The 15,757-nt window shown below is 40.5% G+C and overlaps 2 protein-coding genes across 2 annotated transcripts; one reads left to right on the forward strand and one right to left on the reverse strand.

Annotated features, from left to right (window-relative positions):
• Positions 1-1,798: 1,798 nt before the first annotated feature.
• cfap126 (cilia and flagella associated protein 126) lies at positions 1,799-7,171 on the reverse strand. The gene is made up of 5 exons (XM_055223298.1): positions 7,145-7,171; positions 6,618-6,680; positions 5,877-5,948; positions 4,617-4,809; positions 1,799-1,935 (listed from the first exon to the last, which is right to left on the reverse strand). Exons 1-5 carry the CDS (start codon positions 7,169-7,171, stop codon positions 1,799-1,801), a joined length of 492 nt encoding a protein of 163 aa, XP_055079273.1.
• Positions 7,172-7,537: 366 nt separating this feature from the next.
• ccnq (cyclin Q) lies at positions 7,538-15,462 on the forward strand. Its single transcript, XM_033969674.2, has 6 exons — positions 7,538-7,685; positions 8,295-8,455; positions 10,604-10,787; positions 12,059-12,191; positions 13,250-13,468; positions 14,135-15,462. Exons 2-6 carry the CDS (start codon positions 8,323-8,325, stop codon positions 14,222-14,224), a joined length of 759 nt encoding a protein of 252 aa, XP_033825565.1. The 5' UTR covers positions 7,538-7,685; positions 8,295-8,322; the 3' UTR covers positions 14,225-15,462.
• Positions 15,463-15,757: the final 295 nt, after the last annotated feature.

Below are 15,757 nucleotides of genomic sequence, written 5' to 3' on the forward strand. Positions count from 1 at the left end.
ACACCTCTCCTTCTAGGTTCAGATTTGCTGTTGTCCTGTTTTTTAGCTCTCTTAGATCTATTGAAGGCCCATTTTGGATATCCACAAGCAGAGAGGGCTTTCTCCACATGTTGATCCTCCTTTACTTTTCCCTCTGTGTTTGTAGGCACCACTTGAGCTCTGTGGTGTAGTGTCCGGATCACTCCAAGTTTGTGCTGCAGTGGATGGTGTGAATCAAACAGCAGGTATTGGTCCGTATGTGTAGGCTTCCTGTAAACTTCTACCTGAAGTCGCCTGTCCTCTCCTATTGTTACTGCACAGTCTAAAAAGGCCAGTTTGTGGTCCTGGGCTTCTTCCCATGTTAGGATCCACAGCATTAATATGTGCAGTAAAAGGCTCCAGATCCTGAAATTTGATTTTGGTCCAGTTGTCATCCTGTCATGATCCGCACTGTCCGCTCCTGGTTTTCCGCCCTGTGTGCTCTTCAACCTCCCTCACCTGCCTGTACCTGGAGCTGGGCGGAGCTCTCGGCTCCTCCCGCGCGCACCTGCTCTCCATCTGGCTAATCACCACACCTGCCATGGATAAGAGGAGATGGGGGAAGACACTCGGTGTGAGATCATCTGTTTGGACTCACCCTGTCTGTGCTGTGTTTTTTCGTCCTCACTTGTTCCTGTCGTGCTCCGGCCCTGGATGTCTCCTGCCTGCTCTGCCCTACGCCCGTCTGGTCTGCCTGTTGTCCTGTGGTCCCTTCATGTCCTCGGTCCCTGTGTTTCCTGTGTTCCTGCTCACTTGCTCACCTGCTCACCTCCAGATCACCCGCTGTTGTACCTTGTTCAGTTGTTACAATAAATACTGTAAATCTGCCCCGAGTCTGCATCCCTTGGTCCGCTACACACACCCGTTACGACACATCCACATATCAAAACCAATGTGTGGGTGGAGTACCTGGAAATTAGGCCAAAGCCTCCTGTTCAAATTGTTCAGCTGTGTTCTCAATATGGTGCTCCGTGTTGCCCACCAGAGGAGCCAGGATGGTCTTCAGATGTTTGGCCACATTGTATGTGATGGAATCAACACTACATACAATGGGTCTGAGAGGTACTCCTTCTTTGTGGATCTTAGGGAGGCCATAGATACAAGGAATGGAATCACCAGGATAGAGTCTGTAATACAGCTGTCTATCAATGGCTTCCTCCTTCTCCAGCTTCTGTAAGCAGTTCAGTTGACAGATTTAACTTCGTTGTTTGCTATGGATCAGACCTGGATGACTGAGGGTCTACACAGACATCTTTGCAGTTGATGTCATAAACATTCCCTGGGACATGATGCTATCAGTCGGCACTGCTCTGTCTGAGGCTTTGTTAGACCTTAATCTGAGCTTTATTTTAACTCAACCTGATCAGAAAGAGCTGACTTAGCTGAAAATACAAGAGGTGAGCTGATTTTTACTGTTAAACTTGCCCCTCCCAAATAGCATTACAGTCACAAGCTAGCTAGCATTAGCCATCAGTTTTTCAGTTAGTCTCACCTTTTTGTGTAAAATCAAACTCCTAAACAGGACCATGAACGCTCAGATTGATCACAGGCTCCTGAAAATGTGCAGTTTGAATCTATTTAGTGTTTTCTCTTGAGTTTTCAGATGTAGATCTATCCTTTTGCTCATATGTGCATTGTGTCACCATGGTAACTGCTGAACATTCTGCCACACACATACATGTAGAACACCCCTAGCAGAACACCTGTACTCATATCACTGTTTCTCCAGTTTAAGACTATTTCTGCAGTGTTGTTGTTTTATTCACACATTTTAACTTCGTCAGCAGCAGAGTGTCGTCCTGTAGCGGACAGTTTTTGGGTTGGAGTCCCCTCTCTCTCTCCTGCACTGTTTCTGGGGCATTCCTGGTGTGGTGATTGGGTTGGCCTGGTATTGTTCAAATGTGCAGTCTCTTCTTTCTGAAATTAAATAAAAAAAATATCATAGAACAGAACAATTTATAATGTCTAGTAGGGCTGAACAATTTGGGAAAAGGGCATCAGACACACCAGGACATTTCAGAACATGCTGTATGCAGAATAAAACAGGAGATTTTGTTGTTTGTGAAGATGTTATGGTACTTGAAATACTGCAGCCTTTCCTTGTCTCCATGAACATGTTCCCTGGAATGTTCCGCAGTATGGCATTTGGCTAAAATATCTCTAGGAAACAGTATTAAATATAAAAACGCTTGTGATCAAATAAATGCAAAATAGGTACGTTTAATGCTGTGCTGTGAGAACATTTCCATGGACACAAGCAGGTGGCACAATCTACACCAGAAATGTTACGCAGTGCACCTTTAAAATCTTACTTACTGATTTCAGATACATCAAAACCAACCAGAAACTCTCCAACAAGTCTTTTTTTTTCATTTATAGCCTTACTTTTTTACATCTAAATGAGCTAAATGTGCTTCTCCCCTGCACAGTTACATTGTATAAGCAGCTCTTGAAGTCTACTCTATGCTGTCTGCAACTCATTACAAAGCCTTGTCCGATAAACAGGAAGTGTGCTGTTAGTATGTTCATTTTTGTTAGCTTCACCATGATGGCAAAACTCCACTCCGGTCTGTAAGAGTTGTGTAAAGTGCTTATAAATTCATCATGGTGAGTTATTAGCATGCTCTGAATGTATAAGCTCAGTGAGGAATAACTTTGGACCAATGTAAACTGTTTAAAATTAACCAGTCTGTTTTTTCCACATTTTTTAAGAAGGCAAAAATCAGGTGTATTGTCTTTAATCCGCACTCACGTTAACTGTTGGACTTGAACCATAGACCTGCAGAAGCACAAATGTCTGTCGCGAGCAGATAGCGTGTCCATGAAGTCTTGAGTCCCGCCCTGGGTGTGGTGTATACAGATTACACCCCTTTAACGCTGCACTAACTTTATAGGCAGAGGTGGAACATAACCAAGTAAAAGTAGTAAAGTACTGGTCTTAAAGGGCTTATATCACACAAAATTGACTCTTGTGAGCTTTAAGTCATGTTATAACACTGTTACTTAATCAAAAACAGACCTGGAGTTGTGTTTTGTTTCATTCACACATGTTTGAGTAACACTTTAGTAAACCTTTAGTTCAGTAGAGATGGGCACTTCCTGTATTACCACATGACATCACAAGGTGGAATCGAGTAAAACATAGGTACTGTATCTGTACTTTACTTAAAGGTCCCATGTTACACTAGTCTCTGATTTCTGTTCTAATGTTGTTTCCTCATCACAAACAGACCTGGAGTTGTGTTTTGTTTCATTCACACATGTTTAACACACAAACCCTGCATATTTAGGCTGATTTCTTCTCTCAGACTGAAAACACTCTGTTCCACCTTGTGATGTCATGTGGTAATACAGGAAGTGCTCCACTGTGTTTTTAAACTCCACACACCTTCACTAGAATCATTTGGATCATTTCAGTCCTGGAATTTTCAATCTCTACTGAACTAAAGGTAAAAGGAGCTGTTAACTTGAAAAATACCACTTCATGACATCACAAGGTGGAACAGAGCATTTTGAGTTTTGGAGATGTAACAGACTAATAATAAAGTGTTACTCAAACATGTGTGAATGAAACAAAACACAACTCCAGGTATCTTTTTAAGTACTGTAGATACTGTTTGAGCTGAAAAGTATTTTAATTATAATGTGAGACCTGCTGAAAAGGCTGACCGTTTATTTTTAACACGTTCATAATTTGAGCAAAACAAAAATATAAAAAATGTAAAAATCAGTTGTTTCTGTTGAACAAAATTCCATTTTGTTTTAAATCACCACATCTGAAGCTTTATAAAACTCAAAATCTGCATGAAATACTTTTACTTTTTACTCTCTAAGTGCATTTTTAAATGGTTACTTAAATATTTTGTGATATTTTAACTTGAGTATTTTTTTTATGCCCTGTATTTGTACATTTACTTAAGTAACAAAACTGAGTACTTCTTCCAGTACTCCCTATATGTACACAGGATAAAGGTGCACTGTGGAATTTTTCTGGTGGGAGCGATCTGCTTGTATCCATGGAGATCATATTCCATCATTTACTTCCTTTAAACTTTTCTCTGTTGCCTATACTCAAACTAGATAGATTTCAAGACTGCGAAACCTGGAGATGTTCTTATTTTAGTTATCTCCATGGCGACAGGAAAGTGAACTCCTCCTCCTCCTCCTCACCTCCTCCTCACCTCCTCCCTCTCCTTACCTCCTCCTCCTCACCTTCTCCACCTCACCTCGTCACCTCCTCCTGTCCTCTTCCTTCTCCTCACCTCCTCGGCCTCATCTCATCCTTTCCTCCTCTCCTCTTCCTCACCTCCTCCTCCTCCTTACCTCCGCCTTCTCCTCTCCTCCTTCTCCTCACCTCCTCCGCCTCACCTCATCCGCTCCTTCTCTCCTCTTCCTCACCTTCTCCTCCTCCTTACCTTCGCCTTCTCCCCCTCTTCCTCTCCTCCTTCTCCTCACCTCCTCCACCTCACCTCATCCGCTCCTCCTCTCCTCTTCCTTACCTCCTCCTCTCTTCCTTCCTTTTCCTCTCTGTCTCACCTCATTCGCTCCTCCTCTCCTCTTCCTCACCTCCTCCTCCTGCTGCTGTCTGCTCCTCCTGCCCTTGTCTGTGTTGCCCTCTGTGTGTCTGCCACCCCCTGGTGTCGGCGTCATGTTGGGGAGTGATTCTATAAAGCCCCATGCTTTGAGACGGTTCAAGCCCTGCTGGGAGCGCGCTGTGGGGCAGACACTGGGAGCAGGTATCCGGGATGGGAGCTCCCAAGTACCTTTAAAATCCGACCAAGAACTGTCTCTCTTCTGTAGGAGCAAGCAACAAAGAGAGTTCCAAGTTTTAAGTTTTATCAGGAGGAAGTTTTACATTCACATCAAGAATCTGATTAGGATCTGATGAGGATATGATCAGGATCTACTGCTGCTACTGTTTTAAAAGGTCCTCAGAAAGTCCTCAAAATGGCGCTAGTAAGCAAAAACTGAAAAGCTTTAATTTGTTTTCAAGTTTGTGAATTGTTTCTAATGTCTTAGTTTTATTACACGTAATAGTACGACGGCTGTATTGTGTCTTATCATTTCATTTCTAAAGACATTTGGTTGGGAAACAGAGTTTGGAATATATTTTATTTAAACTGCAATGCTGTTTTTGTTCTGGTTCAGTCAGGCATTTGTTGTTTGTTAAACATTTGGACCACTTCTTAGATCTGGTTTAAAGGGTTAAATTGGGTTAAATAGTTCTAATCTCTGACAGTCATGGTAATATTAATCTAAAATGACTTATTAAAAGAAAAATCCCCTGACTTCCACGTTACAAAACTGCGATGCCCAATGGCCCAACTAGTGAGCAGCCCATTTTTTTCCATTCGTATCAAAATGATTACGCAACGGTGCCGAATCCTATGAGTATCACCGATTAAGAAAATAACGTAGCGTACGTCACAGTGGGCGTGTACGTCACAGTGGGCGAGTACAGGTGGAGGGGAAAACGGGGGAAGATTGACAAAATGCCGTTTTGAAAATAAACAAATAAAGATTACTCAAACATGAACAAATCACTCTAGATACAACTTCAGAGGGTCAGTGGTGAGGGGAAACAACAAGTATTTTTTTCAGAATTTTTTTTTTTTTAATTAATCAACAATCCAAATGTTGTCATGTGTTTCTTCTAATTAAGACCTGGTTTAGTCATGTTAAATTAGTTCATCCTCATACATGTTACTCACGATCTGGTGGACTTAATCTAGAGACTTTTAGCTCAGTTCTAGACCTGGTTTTAGGGTGTAACTGAAAGGTAGTCCTGAGATATTTTCTTAAAGATTTTTTTGGATTATTACAACAACATAAATAGACTACACGTGTTTGAGTTTGACCTTTTTGCTTGGGAGCAGATGGCCTCTGTCATCCACTATGAAGCTTGTATGACCCTGTTTGGCTGAAGGTCTCTGCAAACACAGAAACACACACACACAGACTATTACATGATCACTATGAGATTCATACAAAGAACATTCACAGAGATAAAGCTGCAATATGGAACTTTTCTGTCTTTACATCCTCTTTGCCTATAAATTTGTTCAGTTACTTTTTAGTTTTTATTGCTTGAAAAACCCACATTTCTACTGAGACCCGGGAAACCTCTCCACAGATCTGACCTGTAACTTGATCTGATAGCGTCACCTTGGATATAGATAAGAGTAATGCTACACTGTGGAACATTCTAGGCAAAGATAAAACATCTTCGCAGATATAAGCAGGTGGCCAACGAGCCCGCCACCTTCAAATAGGAGGTATTTATTAACTGCTAACACATAACAGAACACCATGTTACCTTTTATTTTTATTTATTTATTAATTATTTATGTGAGAGCATGGGTGATGTGTGGGTGGAGCCTTGTACAGAATCTTTCAGCTAACCCTAAGGAGGGCTTGAATAGGGCCCGGTAGAGATCTCTAGATTACTCAAACATGAATGGATGATATCTAAAACCTCTTCAAGTATGTTTTTGATGAGGGAACAGCGTTATAACATGGGAGACAGATACAGAAAGTTGAGTTTGCATAATGCCTCCTCTTTAAGAATGTCCAATGAAAGAAAATTAATCTTATCTTACCTCTTTAAAATGCTTTGTCTGGCACCAGTTTTGCATCCTCTGGGACTTGAAGGCATTTTCGTACTATCACACATGACATGAAAAATAAATGAGCTATGTTCATTCTTGTATCTATGGTATGGAACACAAAGTAAAGTACTGAAAATCAGATACAAATCGATTGTAAAACTAGTATCAAAACTAGATCCTCATTTGAGCAGGTATTGATACTAAAAAAAAGTTACATTCACAGGACAGAAATGAAATTTCCTGAATATCTTTAGAATGATCTTGAGCTGAATCAGAACAAGTAGAAGACACATAGACTAGTATACACCCACGGACCACTACGGAACCTACTGGACACTGAGGGATTACACAGATGTAAGGCCACATGGGAATAGAAAAAAAAAGTATGAACATTAAATGTGTGGAAATCACATTTTATTAAAAGTCTAAGGAAGGACATTTTAAAAACATCTAAACATGCGAATCAAACATTACTTAGCCAATTACTAACGGGTTTAATTATAATTTAAAGTTTTTACCTGGTTGGCAGAATACCCTGAAGACATGTCCACATCTGTGTGCTGGGCTCGTGTTTGTTTACTGTCGCTTAGTAACAAAGAGTTAGCAAACACAGAAGCATGCAAGATATATATTTTAAAACATTTAAATATGGTATCATTTTATAGCTATTTTTCACCATAGTTATAATGTATAAGATTATCTCCTTTTCTTCGGTTCAAACTTATTTCACGTAAAAAATGGCCTACGCAAATAATTTCAATATTGCAATAATTTCCTCAAAAAGACAGTTTAATGTATGATATTTCCCGTCTTTAGATAGATAAACCTTTAGATTATTTACATATTTTAAAACATATTTGTATTTTATTTTTTTTAACTGAAGCCCAACCGGAAGTATATATGTTGTGTTTCCGGTTAGCATTCGTGCAGAAAGTCGAGCGTGTTTTGTTTTTTATTTACGGATTTAACGATATTACGGCAGAGTTAAGATGTTTTTCTTTTCATACCATCTTTTTAGTTTGTTTTAATGTTTTGAATGAGCCTGTCTCTAATTTTTTGGTGAGTTTTTCTTGCGAAGGAAGTTTGTTTCACTGCTATTAGCACTCAGGCATTGATTTTGCTAACATTATTTTTAGTTTATGTATTAGTTACAATGAATGCATAATTATCAACACGTGATTCTAATACATTTATAAATATGACACGTCATAGCATACATAACTAATTCTAAGTGTCTGCATCTCTGAGGGACAACTGGAACAATGCAAGTCTTCACATTATTTTTTGTTTAAATTCTCATTACAACGAATTCATAACTATGAACACGTAAATCCAATACAATTTTAAATATGACGACTTACATCATTACACCTAAAACATAAATTCCATAAAATTCAAATTACAATGCAAGACTACATCTGAATAAAGCAGGACGACATCATCAGGACTAAACCCAGACCAACTTAACCCGGGTTTAATAAGGATTAGCTAAACCATTCAGAACTAAATTATGAAAAGTCTGTAGTTCGAAGCAGGTAGAGCTCTGGTCTATATATAATTGATATTGTCTTGTTTTAAGTTTGAGATGTGATTCGAAGGTGGCTGGCTTGTGTTTCATGATTGTCTTTTTGTCACTTTAACCCTGTGTTTATGTTTTCTTCTCTGCAGCACTGGAAGCTCTGGGTCTCTGTGAACCATGGCAACCACCTCCTCCTCTTCCCGTAGCTTTTCCTCCTCCTCTTCTGTCAGGTCAGACCAGAGCCGAGAGAGGGACCCATCCAGAGACGTCAAGACTCACTTCAGAGTTTGTCGCTTTATCATGGAAGCAGGTACACACCAGAGAGCTGTGTCATTTATCAAATCAAGATCCAGTCATTGCTGATGGTCAGTGATCAGCTTAGGTCTTTCTAACGAAGAGGTCTACTGCCAATCCTCTATCAGTAAAAGCACGTGGTTTAGAGCAGACGGAAGACTCTGAAGGTGTATATGTATATAAGACATAATCTAAAAAAAAATCTGGAAATCACATTGTATGATTTTTTAAACATAATTTATTTGCATGTTACTGCTGCAAATAAGTATTTGAACACCTGTCCATCAGCTAGAATTCTGACCCTCAAAGACTTGTTAGTCTACCTTTAAAAAGTCCACCTCCACTCCACTTATTATCCTAAATTAGAAGCTCCTGTTTGAGGTCGTTAGCTGCATAAAGACAACTGTCCACCCCATACAATCAATAAGACTCCAACTACTACCATGGCCAAGACCAAAGAACTGTCAAAATGCACAAGAGACAAAATTGTAGACCTCCACAAGGCTGGAAAGGGCTACGGGGCAATTGCCAAGCAGCTTGGTGAAAAAAAATCCACTGTTGGAGCAATTATTAGAAAATGGAAGAAGCTAAACATGACTGTCAATCTCCCTCGGACTGGGGCTCCATGCAAGATCTCACCTCATGGAGTCTCAATGATCCTGAGGAGGTGAGGAATCAACCCAGAACTACACAGGAGGAACTAGTCAATGACCTGGAAAGAGCTGGGACCACCATTTCCAAGGTTACTGTTAGTAATACACTAAGACTTCATGGTTTAAAATCATGCATGGCACGGAAGGTTCCCCTGCTCAAACCAGCACATGTCCAGGCCCATCTTGAGTTTGCCAATGATCATTTGGATGATCCAGAGGAGTCATGGGAGAAAGTCATGTGGTCAGATGAAACCAAAATAGAACTTTTTTATCTTAATTCCACTCGCCGTGTTTGGAGGAAGAAGAATGATGAATACCATCTAAAGAACACTATCCCTACTGTGAAGCATGGGGGTGGAAACATCATGCTTTGGGTGTGTTTTTCTGCACATGGGACAGGACGTCTGTGCTGTATTAAGAAGAGGATGACCGGGGCCATATATTGCGAGATTTTGGGAAACAACCTCCTTCCCTCAGTCAGAGCATTGAAGATGGGTCGTGGCTGGGTCTTCCAACATGACAATGACCCAAAGCACACAGTCTGGATAACCAAGGAGTGGCTTCGTAAGAAGCATATCAAGGTTCTGGAGTGGCCTAGCCAGTCTCCAGACCTAAACCCAATAGAAAATCTTTGGAGGGAGCTCAAACTCCGTGTTTCTCAGTGACAGCCCACAAACTTGACTGATCTAGAGAAGATCTGTGTGGAGGAGTGGGCCAAAATCCCTTCTGCAGTGTGTGCAAACCTGGTGAAAAACTACAGGAAACGTTTGACCTCTGTTATTGCAAACAAAGGCCACCAAATATTAACATTGATTTTCTCAGGTGTTCAAATACTTATTTGCAGCAGTAACATACAAATAAATTATTTTAAAAATCATACAATGTGATTTCCAGATTTTTTTTTTAGATTATGTCTCTCACAGTGAACATGCACCTAAGACGAAAATTTCAGACCCCTTCATGATTTCTAAGTGAGAGAACTTGAAAAATCACAGGGTGTTCAAATACTTATTTGCCTCACTGTATGTATGTATATATATATATATATATATATATATATATATATAAAAATAAATATGACAACAGAGGTCTAATTTAATATGCCACACTCTTTAATGTTGTTGGAGCAAAGGGCTAAGATGAGTTTAAAGAGGGTACAGCACACTTTTAAAGGTTTATAGTTGAACTGGGCTGTGGATGTCTAAAAATGTATATGCTACTTGCACTATAGCAGTAACAGTTTGATGTAATTTAGCTGAAATCATATTAAGGTCACAATTGTCAAAATCCACCTCACAAATCGGACTCAAAATATCAACAGTTTAGTGGCCATTGGCCACTCAGGATTAAAAAAAACATTGGTTGATCTCTATTAAGGAGTGTATAGCATCACTTTTCCATATTAGATTGAATATTTCACACGTACAAAGAGCTCATGTTTTTAAGGTTACAGTCTTCAGTACTTCATAGTGCTTGGTTGACCGTATGCTTGTTTTTGTGCCTTTGAGCAGGGGTCAAGCTGGGCATGCGCTCGGTGCCCGTGGCCACAGCCTGCACTCTGTACCATCGTTTCTGCGCCCGTGTTGACATCACCGCCTACGAACCCTTTCTCGTCGCCATGAGCTGCATGTATTTAGCCGGGAAAGTTGAGGAGCAGCACCTGAGAACACGTGACATCATCAATGTCAGCCACAGGTGTGTGACAGTAGCACTTTTTAAGCAGGAGAAATCTTCGCCTGGATTGTCGCCAAAGGGAGGCGAAAGAGTCTAGAGTCAAGTTGAACATTTCACAAGCTCTGATCACACAGAGTCCCGGTGACAGGACAGATTTTGTGTTCATTTGAAGTATTGGCACTGAATAAAACTACATAAAACTACAAAACAACTCATGTTAATTAGATATTGACTGATATGTTTTTAGGAGTTTTTTTGTTTAGACTCCAAAAGAGTCTAAATAATTGGATCAAAGTTGATCAGATCTGCCGATATTTTTTGGGCCAATATATAGAACAAATTTGTATTTATTTTCACTATATTATGTCATTTAAATTACTACAATCTCACACGCAGCCCTTTTTTAATATCATAAGTCTATAACAGAGCAGGTTAGTTGTGTTTTATACAGTTATCGCCACACTTAAGTGTTCAAATAAAGCATTATGTGCATTCTTTAGGCAGCACTTCAGCCAAAACTAGATATCGGCCTCTGTAAGAGATTTAAGGCTGATAGCTGATTCATTAAAAAGTGCAAATATTGGCCCGATAGATATTGGCCAACTAATATCACTCTATTCTTAATGTTAATTAATTCTCCACCACCGTCACAAACATCGCCAGAGCAAAGCATAAGGAGCTCACCATATTTAGTTTAGTTTACGTTTAGATGATTAGGCCTGATCTGTGGTGAACATGAGTTTTAGCTCATCGATATCATGCTTTTAATTGTGTTGTCTGTATTGTGTAACACCCTGCGGCTTTTCTGTCTGATTTTAAGCATCTGTGATGATATAAAAGTAGACAGATGAGGAAAGAGGAGGGTGGAACGCTGCTGAACAGCACAGCATCACATTTAGGCCAGTCAGCTGTCAGCTCCTGTCCCCTCACTTGTTACAGCACTGCATTTCCCATCAGGCTTTAGGCGGGTGCAGTTGCTTTTCTTCCCTTTCAGCCATCGTGATCTCAGCAGATTAACAGGGCCAAGGGTCAATAATGATCCTAACTACTTTAAAAGATTTTTATTCTGCTCTTTATGTGTTGCAGCTCAAATTTAAAGTGTTCATTGTGATTCTCCTGCTGCAGGGTTATTGTGTCAGTGGCACAAAGTTTTTTAATATATTTTTGCTTGTCATGATTTTTCCTCTTTCAGTCTATTGCATTTCAGCTACCTTGGCAGACTTAATAGCGGGTTCATACCAAGAGTTTAGACCGGACCAGTCACATGATGTTAAACTTGATTTCTGTGTCAGGTGTTTTCGCAGCGGCAGCGCTCCTCTGGAATGTGACCAGGACTTCTGGGACCTCAGGGACAGTGTGGTGCAGTGTGAGCTCCTCATCCTCCGACAGCTCAACTTCCAAGTCTCATTCCAACATCCACACAAGGTACTGGCTACAGCGCCACAATACACATGATAATACAGTACATGTCACAATACACAGGATAATATAGTATACATCACAATACATTGCAGTTTGAGTGTGGTTGCCATTATAGAGACTGTTTTTAGCTGTAGTTTAGACCTTTACAAACATGCTCTGAAATACATGGGATTCTTGTATTAGTTTATCAGTTCAAATTCTCTCTTCTCTCAAATGTTAATGGAATTGTTTATAATGTACACTCTGAACTGTAGACTGTATATAGCTAATGTGCTAGCCGCCGCTTTCCAAGTAGGAAGTGATCATGGGCTCACTTCCAGCTCCATTGGCTCCATTTCACTTTACATTGAGAAACTGTCACCCCTCTCTTTGTAACTGCTGCAGTACAGGGTTTTTGTTTCACTATTGTGTTCAAAAGTCAAGATATGAACATTAATAACAGACAAATCAGGTGCCTACTTTCCCTGTGGTCGCTCCTGCTAGCGTTAACAACAGGTTTGACTGAGTTGAGTTGCTAAGTGCCCACTCCCTGCTAAACTAGTGGTACGGGCGGGAAGGGGCGTTACCTTCAAAAGCCTTCCTCCAGCTTGGCTCTTTGGTTGCTATGATACTTCTGGTCGGCACTTCCAAATATGGAAATCGGCTCCAAATTGGCCCCTATAACTGCTAGCCTCGATGAGCTTCATTTGACTGGAGTAGCACACTGTGGGTGACGTTGCACTCACTTAGTCCATTTCTTTCTACAGGTTATGAATCTGAACAGAATTCTACTTTTTAACCATATGTTGCACATCACAAGCCTAAGCCAAAAACATTTATTTATGATTTATATTTGTTTCATTCACACTAAGTCATGAAGTGCTCCCCCATGTTTGTTAAAGTCCACTCATGTTCACTTGGGTTATTCAGATTCAAATTGTTAAGGAACAGTGAGATCGTTTATTTATCCCTTTTTATTTACCGTTTATAGTTTTATCCCTAAAACAAAACTTGAACTTTCATTTTGTTATTGTGTCAGTGTTGTTCTATAATCAAATTTAAATGTTCCTATTTTTCCTCAGTTCCTCCTGCACTACTTGCTGTCCGTGCGTGCGCTGTTGAACCGTCACGCCTGGGCTCGCTCCCCCGTTGCCGAGGCGTCGTGGGCCCTCCTTAGAGACTGTTACCACGGCGACATGTGCATCCGTCACGCCCCTCAGCACATGGCGATCGCGGCCATCTACCTCGCCCTCCACAGCTACGGTGTGGAACTGCCCAGAGGAGACAAGGAGTGGTGGGAGGTAAGGGGTCAATGCATTTTTTTTTTAATTTAACCTTAATTTAACCAGGAAGGTCCCATTGAGATTAAAAACCTCTTTTTCAAGGGAGTCCTGGCCAAGCGGCAGCATTTAATGATTGTCATAAAACTGAGGTTGCAATTTCACTGTTATCATGATTCAAATAGGTTTATTATTACTTTGCAATGACTGGGTGTGTTCTGCATATTAGTCTATGGTCAGTTTAGCAGTTACCATGGTGACACAATGCAGACATTAGCAAACTGAGTCAAAAAAGTTAAAGATGATCTCAAACTCAAGGAAAAGTACAAAATGACTTTAATCAGCACATTTCAGTAGCCTCAATCTGAGCCTTTAGGAGTTTTCTTTTTCAACAAAAAGGTGAGAGTTACTAACTGAAAAACTGTTGGCTAATGCTAGCTAGCTTGTGACTGTAATGTTATTTGAGAGGGACTTGTTTAACTGCACAAATCAGCTAAGTTGTTTATGGTCAGATTGTGTTTAAAATAAAGCTAAGATTAAAGTCTAACTTGAGTAACAGAGCTTCAGGCATGTCAGTGCCTCCGGTTAACATCACACCTCCAGGGAATGTTGATGACATCAGATGCAAAGTATCACTATTGTCTGAAATTGTAGCTGATATTTTAGATTTGTTCCTATTTTGTGCAGGTGCTGTGTTCAGACGTGACCAGGGCCGATATCGACGCAGTGATTTCAGATCTTCTGCAGCTCTACGACCTGGAGGCAAAATGTGTCTGAACCAACACAGCTACAGCCTACGGGGGGCAGCACTACACTCACCCTGCAGCCAAGAGGAGCCAGCAGGGGGCAGAGCAGGAGTGAAGTAAGACTGGATGAAAACCAGCTCCAAACCAGGTCTAATCAGGTCTAAACTAGGTCTGAAACCAACTTGTTATTGTAATTTTATGTGTGAGAGACTTGCTTATCAGCTCAGCATTTTTTTTCTGATTGGAATGTGTTAAAATAAAGCTCAGATTAAAGTCTAATAGAGCTTTTGACAGAGCAGTTCCTACAGGTAGCATCACCTCCCCAGGGATGTTGATGACATCAGTTGCAAAGTGTAGAGAAAACAGCCAATCAGTGAACACCTCCTGACAGACACTGGAGTCATAATTGATCCTGTACAACACTTTGTGGTAGTGATGATGCTGTTTGTTTTGCTGTGCTTTAGAAATAAACTTGACCTTGACCTTGACCTGGAGAGGAAATGGTTGAAGCATAAAAGTCACATTTAGACCAAGACCAGACCCGGACCAGACCGGGACTAGACCAGGACTAGACCAGGACCAGACCAGGACCCACTGAGTCTGGATTTGTCTGTATTTCTGAATGGAGCTACTGTTCAGATGTGATGAAAACACAGCTGTAGCAGTACTGCCGTCTGCCACAAGAAGGAGCTATTTCTTGCTTTTTAAAAATAGGATTTCTCACTGCAAAGTACTTTAGTCCTCTGGACATATCACCAAAGTCATGGATAAGCTGCTCAAGGAGTTACTGTAACTGTAAGGTCTGGTGGACTTTAAAATCCCTTCAGGAAATGTGTCATCTACACCTGACCCATCCTTCAGTGTCTCTGGAATAAACCTGCATTTGACCCAACATTCAGTATCTCTGGAATAAACCTGCGTTTGACCCATCCTTCATTGTCTCTGTGTGTGACCCATTATTCAGTGTTATTTGGTGTGCAGTATGTAGCTGGAGGATTATTGTACTGTTTTGATTACTGGGAAATTCAGGAGAAATCAACCAGACGCAGGCAGAACATGCAAACTCCATACATTTTGGAACTCGAACCTGAAACCTGTGGTGTTAAGGCTGTTGCACTGTTTCAACCTGGACTGTGGCTGACAAAATAATGACTTTAGTTTCTAGTTGGTTTAATTTAATTTTTGAGCTAATTATGCCAAATTTTGTACAAATGTTTGTGCTATTTAACAGTTTAAGCTTTGTGTGAAATAAACATGTTTTGTATTTTTTGTGATTGCTGCATAGACATTTGAGACAAGTGTGAGTAAGTACAGTCTCTTGTGTAGTTACACTGTAAAGTTAGCCTAAAATGAAGTCTTTGTGATTGTGGGAAAGTGCAGATTTTCTGACCCCAAGAATCAACTAACTAATGCAATTATACAGAAGGGATAAATGGACTAAACCAGGACTAAACCAGGACTAAACCAGGACTAAACCAGGACTAAACCAGGACTAAACCAGGACTAAACCAGGACTAAACCAGGACTAAACCAGGACTAAACCAGGACTATATGAGTAACTAAA

The sequence above is a fragment of the Periophthalmus magnuspinnatus genome, chromosome 7 (assembly GCF_009829125.3).
Source record: "Periophthalmus magnuspinnatus isolate fPerMag1 chromosome 7, fPerMag1.2.pri, whole genome shotgun sequence".
NCBI lineage: Eukaryota > Metazoa > Chordata > Actinopteri > Gobiiformes > Gobiidae > Periophthalmus > Periophthalmus magnuspinnatus.